The sequence below is a fragment of the Petaurus breviceps genome, unplaced genomic scaffold, assembly GCF_028583685.1.
Source record: "Petaurus breviceps papuanus isolate PSGF00001 unplaced genomic scaffold, PetGlider_PUasm1.0 90925, whole genome shotgun sequence".
In the NCBI taxonomy this organism is placed as follows: Eukaryota; Metazoa; Chordata; class Mammalia; order Diprotodontia; family Petauridae; genus Petaurus; species Petaurus breviceps.
The window spans coordinates 8486619-8495196 of NW_027187380.1; the positions used below are offsets into that span (position 1 = coordinate 8486619).

The following is an 8578-nucleotide window of genomic DNA, read 5'->3' on the forward strand; positions in this document are numbered from 1 at the left end:
AGAGAGAGAGAGAGAGAGAGAGAGAGAGAGAGAGAGAGAGAGAGATACAGAAACAGAGACAGAGAGACAGAGAGAGAATATGAGAATGAATTCCTCCCTCTATTCCAGACTTCCCTACTTCACTCAAAGTTGCAGACGAAGAACAGGTCCCTACTCGGGACAGTGAGAAGGGGAATGAGGGGTATAGTGCTGGGGGCCTCAGGAATAAGGGGAAGCACTCTAGCCATGGTCTCTCCCACTCAGTCTTCTAGCCCAGTAGCCTTACTCTGGGGTGGAGGGGGAGTTTTAACTCTCATCCTGCTAAACTCTTACAGCCAGATTGTCTTGGCCGCTAAACAACCCTGGAATTGGGGGTATAGACTCATTTTTCATGTCTGTGCAGTGAGGACATTAACCCTTCTCATTCAGGGTGACCTAAGGCAGTAATAGGGAGAGTTAAGTGTTCTGATTCTAGGAAGGTCCTAAACTGCCCCCCCACACACACACAAAAAAGAACCCAGAAGACACCCACCTGGTCCACTAAGCTTCCCTTTCTCCAGGGCACCCTGCAGCATCAGGTCCCCCTTTGTTAACTCATACTCCAACATGTGACAGAATGTCATATATTAAGTTTTGTGATTTCCCTACTTAACCCTGGTCTCTCTCAAGGTTCTATAATAATCTGCCCCTGGTGCCACCCCTGAAACAGCAAGGAGAGAGGAAACAGTATTCCTGTTGTTGTTGACCAATCATATCCAACTTTTCATGACCCCAGTTTGGTTTTTTTTGGCGAAGAGACTGGAGTGGTCTACCGTTCCTTCTCCAGCACATTTGACATATGAGGAAACCGAGGCAAATAAGGTTAAGTGACTTGCCCAGTGTCATGCAGCTAGTAAGTGTCTGAGGCTGGTTTTGAACTCAGGTCCTCCTGACTCCAGGCCTGGCAATCTATCCACTGTGTCACTTTCCTATTATCTTTATTCTCTGCTTCTCACTCTTGCCTACTGATTGCCCTTTGGCCTCTCATCTCCTCCACTTCATGACCCTCTCTCCGTATGATGACTTGTTCATCTAACATTTGTTTTTTTTCAGAGTTTTGTTTTCCTTCTTCTCTTCTCCCCCATGGCAGTGTCCTGGGCCAGGAGAAGATGTTATGAGATCCAGACTCTGCTCTAACCTTCCTTCCCTGTATATTTTATATGTCCCATAGGAAGAGGGCAGATTTTCCATAAATGGAAAGAACTTCCTTAGATCCAGCTTTCTCCCCTTTCCCTTCTTTCTGATTAGGGTTGGACCTGGCATAGCCCATCTTGCTATTGGCTGGGAGAAGATTATGTGACCTACAGTGAAGCTCGCCGGCTGTGCATGGACCAAGGTGCCAACTTGGTCACCATCACCAACAGGTGTGGGGCATAAAACTTTGGTACTTCTTTACTTCTTCACTCATTTCAGTCCTGTCTGACTCTTCATAACTCCATTTGGGGTTTTCTTGGCAAAGATACTAGAGTGGTTTGCCATTTCCTTCTCTAGCTCATTGCTCATTTTGCAGATGAGGAAACCAAGGCATACAGGATTAAATGACTTGTCCAGGGTCACAAAACTAGTAAGTGTCTGGGGCCAGATCTGAACTCACAAAGATAAGTCTTCCTGATTCCATTCCTGGCATTCTATCTAACTGTGCCACGTAGTTGTCCTTACTGTCCTGTCCACAACTCCTTCTGGACATTCTCCTGGTGTCATTAAATGGGAACAGATCCTGCCAAGGCTGAGGCTTCTACTGAGTGGAAACAAAAGAAGAGGCATGTGTTTGGCCTCAGGCCCCATCCCATTCCATGCCATCTCAGTGCCCTGGGAAGGGTGCATGCATCTCTTGACAGACAGGATCACAAAATTGATGAAACGTTCATTTTAATGGCCTCCCTGCCTGTGTTCCTTCCAACTCATGGCTAGGGTTTCAAGGGCCTGTGGTTGGTTTCTCTATTAGTGTCATAGATTTTAGAGCAGGAAGAAACTTCAAGAGAGAATCTGAATATCTACCCGTTCCCACCTACCTCAGCCTCTTCCACCCCACTCCACCACATGGTGGGCTGGTCCCCTTTAAGTCTGAGGAGAGTCATGAAGGAAACTGCCTAGGACAGAGAAAGCATTTTTGTGTATTTTCCCTTCCTCTCAGGAAGAATAAGAAAAGAAAGATGTGGAATCATCTATTAATTCATTAATAATTATCATCTCGAAAACCTTTTTCTCTCCTTTTTTTTTTCTTTTGGAGGCAATTGAGGTTAAGTGACTTGCCCAGGGTCACACAGCTAACAAATGTTCAAGGTCATATGTGAACCCAGGTCCTTCTGACTCCAGGGCTGGTGCTCTATCCACTGTGCTACCTAGATGTCCCTCTCTTCTTTTTTTCACTTCAGATGGAAGATACTTCTGGGGTTGGGGAGGAGAATTCTGAACCCAGGGGAAGTAAGGAGAGGTCCCTGAGCTCTGAGTTTGATGAGAGGGGGCTTCTTAGCCTCTTCTCTCCTCTCTGTGCTCTTTTTCCTCCCCAACACCAGGTTTGAACAAGCCTATGTCAGCAGCCTTATTTATAGCTGGGATGGCAAATACTTCTGGACAGCCCTTCAGGACATCAATGGGACAGGCTCCTTTCACTGGCTTAGTGGGGATGAGGTCATGTATACCCACTGGAACCGGGACCAGCCAGGTAAGCTCCCTTTCTTTTCCTCCCACCTCTGTGCCTTACTCTGCCAGACCTTTCTTTGCTCTCCTGATACTGTAGGGAGGTAGCAGATAGCCAGCCCTCTCCCCTGGCCAGGTGGACACCTCCACTTGTACCTGCATTACTGTGGCAGTGAGAGGCTTGCTTATCTTCCAGCCCTGGAAGATCCTGGGGACCCAGGGATGTGGTGATCAGCCAAGAGGAAGGGAAGGAGGGAAGGGCAGTTAATCCTAGAAGGTGCCTATGTTTTCTCTCCTTCTCTTTTCAGGCTACAGTCGAGGGGGGTGTGTGGCCTTGGCCACTGGCAGTGCCATGGGTCTGTGGGAGGTGAAGAACTGCACCACATTCCGGGCTCGGTACATCTGTCGCCAGAACCTGGGCACCCCAGTGACACCTGAGCTACCTGGCCCTGACCCCACACCGAGCCTCACTGGCTCCTGCCCCCAGGGCTGGGCCTCTGACCTCAAGCTCCGACACTGCTACAAGGTAGGGAAAGTCGAGGAAGGGTGGGTGATGGGGAAATATGTCTAATGGACTATCTAGGCCAGCACCCCAGGGCTGGGGCAGAATATTTCCACTCTACTAGAGGTCTCTTCCAGCTCTGACATTCTATGAATAAAGTCTGCAATGGTTACATTTGGGCTTTGGTTAGTTATTTTCATAAAGTCTAAATGAAGGAGGGACCAAATTTAGCAATTCAGGATACCAGGTCAAAAAGGATGGAAATTTAAAACTTAAGACTGTCCAGTGCAATATTTTCTTGCTGTCAGCAATAATATTGTGAGAATGATCCCATGGAACACATGTCCAAACTCCCTGGAGATGGATATGTTCTTCTTAAGACACGTTTTCCCCTCTGTCGAGATGATAGCAAGTTCTAATTGGTCCTCATGTGTCTTTGCTTTAGATATCACCTGCCTTGGATTCCCAGGGACCAAAATCGGTCTGGGGAGCCTGATCCCAAAGAGACAGGGATGATGATGCTCTTTCACCCTTACTGGTCATGCCTCTCCTCCCTCCTCTGCTCCCCTTTCCCTTCTTCAAATCACAGGGCAAATCTCTGAAACAAAGTATGACTCATGTCTAGGATCTTTCCTGAAAGAGATGAATGAGTTCTCCCTTCTATTTCTTAATATTTTTTCTCAATTACATGTCAAAACAATTTTCAGAATTCTTTTTTTTAAATTTTGAGTTGCAAATTCTCTTCTTCCTTCCCTCTCCTCCCCATACATTAGAAGGCAAACAACTTGATATGGGTTATACATATGCATTCATACCAAACATATTTCCATATTAGTCAAGTTGCAAAAGGAAACAAAGAAAAAAACAAAAACAAGAAAAATAAAGAAAAAATTTAAAAGTATCCTTCAATTTGCATTCAAACTCCACCAGTTCTTTCTCTGGAGATTGATAGTACAAGTTCCCCCACGTAGAAAATGTACTCACTGCCCAAAGTAGATATCAGGTATAAGACAGGTATTTATTTCCCTCAATATAAAAAAGTGCATGAAACACAAAAGACTCATAAGCACACATTAACCAATGCTTAAAACATAAAACAAGCATTGCTATTATATTCTCCTGGAGGATAAAGGCAGATTTGTGGAATTTCTGAACAGATATTTCACATTCACCTTCTGTCCAAGAAGCTCACAGGGTCCAGATCTTCTGGCCAGCCAGACATGACCATTCACTATGGTCAAGTTCAGGATGATGTCACCTGTGGTTGTTTTCTCTCCTGAGAAGTGCTAAAGTTGCAGGAAGCAGCTCCTTCTGAACTGCCAACTCAGACTCAGGAGCTCCTGACCTCTCAAACTCATGAGTTTACCACTGGGGCTGGAAACATCCATTTCTCTGGATGTTTGTTCAGTTACCTGAGAGGAGAGAAAGAAACACAAAATAGAAGAAGTTGCCAGAGACTTGAGGTCCAGGCTCAGACTCATCTAAACAAACAAATGTTCTCACCACCATGTACTTAAATTCTAGCAACCATTGCTCTGGGGGGAGGGTAGAGAAATACTCAATCCTTACTCAGTAGCTAGAAGTCTAAGGGAGAGCTTGACCCAAGAGAGATAAGTGTGGGGCCTTTCTATAGCTCTTATAGCTTACTGTCCCCCATGATGCGCAGTGGTTAATCGATACAACCTCCAGTCAATGGGACACAGGAGGACCAATCAGTAGATGCTGTGTCCTCTTAACAAACTGAAATACCTGTATTTTTTTTTTTTTTAGCAAGAAGCCTATGGGCATGTCCATCTCCTCCTCCTGCCCTAATAAGTAGTAATGATAACTGACATTTATATGGCACTGTGAGATTTGGAAAACTTTATATACATTAAAAAATCAATCAACAAACATTTATTAAATACCTACTATGTGCCAACAAGAATATTAAATACCTACTATGTGCCAGAGAGTGTACTAAGTGATGGGGATACAAGGAAAGCCTAAACAAACAAATCAGTCCCTGCTTTCAAGGAGCTCAGGATGGGACCACTGTGTACAAACAAGTTCTATACAGGAATAATTCAAGATAATCAACCAAGGGAAGTCACTAGTGTTAAGAGGGATTAGGGAAGGCTCCTTGTACGATTTTTAGCTAGGACTTGAAGGGAGCCATGGAGGTCAGGAGATACAGATGAGAAAGGAGAGGTTTCCAGGCATGGCAGATAGCCAGTGAAAATGCCTGGAGGCAGGAAATGGAGCTTCCTAAACAACCCGATCAAGTAGGTGGTATTATTATCCCCATTTTATAGATAAGGAAACTGAGTCTTAGGTTAAATACCCATGGGTCAAGAACAGAGATAGCTCTTTTCTGGGGAACAGAAAAATGGTTATGTAAGAAAGTAGTAGTTATGGGGGTCATCACTAATCTGATACCTGGTTTCTCTGCCAAAGACCCAATCCCATGATCTAGGAATGAGAGTGGCATAAAATTATAGCACGGACCTTACAGACCGACTAGTCCACATTAAGGAAAGAGAAGGGGACTGGACCAGTGGTTACAGGGTACAGGGAACTCTCAGGTTAGGCAATGTTCTCTACCAATATAGGTTGCCACATTCTATGTAATTTATAATCTCCAGAGTCACCTAGATTTTAGGCAGCTCTTTAGAGCTCTAGGCCCTTGAGCACTGAGAGAGGTGAAGTGATTCCCCAGAGTCACATAGGAAGCATATGTGAGAGGATTTGAACTCAGGACTTCCTGGGTCCATATTTATCTACTACACTGTACTGCCTCTCAAAAGGAGAAAACAGGCTCAGAGAGGGAAGGGATCTTCTCAAGGTCAAATAGCCAGGTAATGGCAGAATCAGGGCAACAACCTAGATCTTCCCACTGGTCCACAGCAGATAGGAGAGATTCTTATGGGATTCAGGGATCAGTCTGGGTGTCCGGCTCTACTTCTTCATATACTTTTCAGCTGAGGAGAATGACCACACATCCCCACCCCTGACCTGGCCACAGTGTCCAGTACATTCATTTGGGATACCAGGCAGTTATCTTACCCTGGCAGTCAAGGCTGGGAAGAAGGGAGAATTCTAGTGGGATGGTTGGGGCTACTGGAGGAGGTGAGAAGCGGCCCACCAAACTTTCTCCCCCTGCCTCCTTCACACACACCTTCTGTCTCCCCAACAAGGTATTCAGTTCAGACCGAGTACAAGACAAGAAGAGTTGGCCGTTGGCCCAGAGTGCATGCCAGGAGATGGGAGCCCAGCTGCTCAGCCTGGCCAGCTACGAGGAGGAACACTTTGTATCCAACATGCTCAACAAAATCTTTGGGTATTGAACCTGGGGGCAGAGAGGAGAGGCTTTGTGGGTCTGAGGGCATGTAGGCTTGATTACATGCATGTTCCTGCAAGAAGAGTCCCTGGGAACGCTTTACCTCCCAGGGTAGCCCATTCCACTCATGGAAGGCTCAACTGCTAAACCATGGTGTTCCCCTGCTCAGAAAGTGTCAATGGTTTCCCATTTCCTGTGAGGTCAAATACACATTTTTCTTTTTAGCCTGATATGGGCACCCTGGCTGACAATGACAGAGTCTGGGGTGGGCGGTGCTGGGGTGTGTATGTAGTATCGGGGATGAAGAGGATATGGCAGTGTATATGGCCTGAATGGGTGTGCCACTAAAGGACATGCCCACACGTGTTTTACGTGCTCATATGCTTTTGTGAAGGTGAGCAGGGTCTAGGGGAGAATGTTTGGGGCTGGATCATCCCAAAGGGCTATTCCTTCTCTCTCAAGTTAGAGCTCAGAGGGAAGGGGGTCTCCTGGGGTTCTTCATCCTCTCCTACCATATCTGACCTGGGATGGGGGGGGATGTCTGTGTGGGCAGTGAGTCAGAGCCTGAGATCCAGGAGCAGCACTGGTTTTGGATTGGTCTGAACCGACGAGATCCCCGAGCTGAGCGAAGCTGGCACTGGAGTGATGGCCTAGGGGTGAGTGAGGGAGGGAAAAAAAGAGTGAACAGGGGTGGAGGGATGAGAGCAGAGAAAAGTATGGAGTACGGAGAATAGACGGGAGGTAGCATGCAGCTGGGGGCAAAGTATAGGGTATAAGAATAAGGAAGCTTTGACTGGGGCCAAGGCTACCTGGGGAAAGGAAATTAAGAAGCCTGCCTAGGAGAATGTTTGCATATATGTGTATGAGTATATATGTGTGTGCGTGCACATATATGTGTATGTATATGTGTACATGTGTGTACATGTGTATTTGTGTATAGCATCAAGGCCCTTTCTTCTTAGGAGACAAGGTTAAGGAAACCTGTAGCTAGAGTGTTTTCTGATCTGTAAACTGAAGGGTTTGAACCCTGCGTTACAGAATCTTAGGGACCTCTTCAGGCATCTAGCTTAACCTGTAACCAAAAAGGAATTCCCAGCCGCCAAATGGTTTTCTAGTTGCCACCTGTAGACAGACCTCCAATAAGAGGGAGCTCTCTGCTTCCCAGGGATCCCTTCTACTTATGGAGAGTTGCACTTCTATTCCTGTACCCAGATCTCACCATTTCCCACATCTCCCTTGCTCAAATGGTGTCAGTGGTTTCCTGTTCCCTCTGGGAGAATATACAAATTTTTGTTTGGCATTCAAAGTTCTTCTTCACAATTTGGCTGCAGCCTGAATCTTATCTTTCCAGGGTTATTATACTTCTTATAACATATATAATAAATATGTTATAATTATATATTGCATATGTTATGCAATATATCATATTATTATCTATAACACACATTGTTATATGACTTATTATAACTTCCCTGTACGCCTTCTATATTCCAGTCAAACCATCTGTTTTTGCTATTCCTTGTGCACAACAGAACAGCATTGGCCATCCTCCATGCCCTGGCTGCTCTTCCTCCTCATCTCCATCTCTTAAATCCCTTCTGCCCTTAAAAGTTCAGTTCAAGGGCACCCTCCTACTTGAGCTGGTCCTTTCTTGTACTGCTTCCATCCCAAATTACTTTGCATTTGCATGTTTATTAGTAATGATATATTTGGTATTTATATAATTTTATACATTCTAGATATCATTTTATATATTCTATATTATACATTTTATAGATGTGCATTTATACATTTCTATATTATAAATAACTTGACATATATGTTCCATATAATGCATTTATATATTATAAACAATGTTATATATTTATTTTTATGTAGCATGTGCTTTAATATGTGCATATGCACAGGGACACACACATATATGTGTGTGTGTATATATATATATATACACACATGTTATTTCCCTCCTCTCTCTTGTCCACTTGCAAACACAGTGCTTGGGCTCATGGTAGGCACTTAAAAAGGCTGACTGATTGATTAAGGAGGTGTGTGTGTGTGTGTGTGTGTGTGTGTGTGTGTGTGTGTGTGTGTGTGTGTGT

General features: G+C 44.9%; 1 protein-coding gene across 2 annotated transcripts in view; it reads left to right on the plus strand.

Moving 5' to 3' along the window:
* The window catches only part of MRC2 (mannose receptor C-type 2), a 102380-nt gene that overhangs the window by 67654 nt on the left and 26148 nt on the right, over window positions 1-8578 (plus strand). For both annotated transcript variants that reach the window (XM_069076227.1, XM_069076226.1), the window contains exons 10-14: window positions 1267-1382; window positions 2535-2683; window positions 2967-3184; window positions 6337-6479; window positions 7033-7135. In XM_069076227.1, coding sequence (XP_068932328.1) covers window positions 1267-1382; window positions 2535-2683; window positions 2967-3184; window positions 6337-6479; window positions 7033-7135 — 729 coding nt within the window. The remainder of the gene's footprint in view (window positions 1-1266; window positions 1383-2534; window positions 2684-2966; window positions 3185-6336; window positions 6480-7032; window positions 7136-8578) is intronic.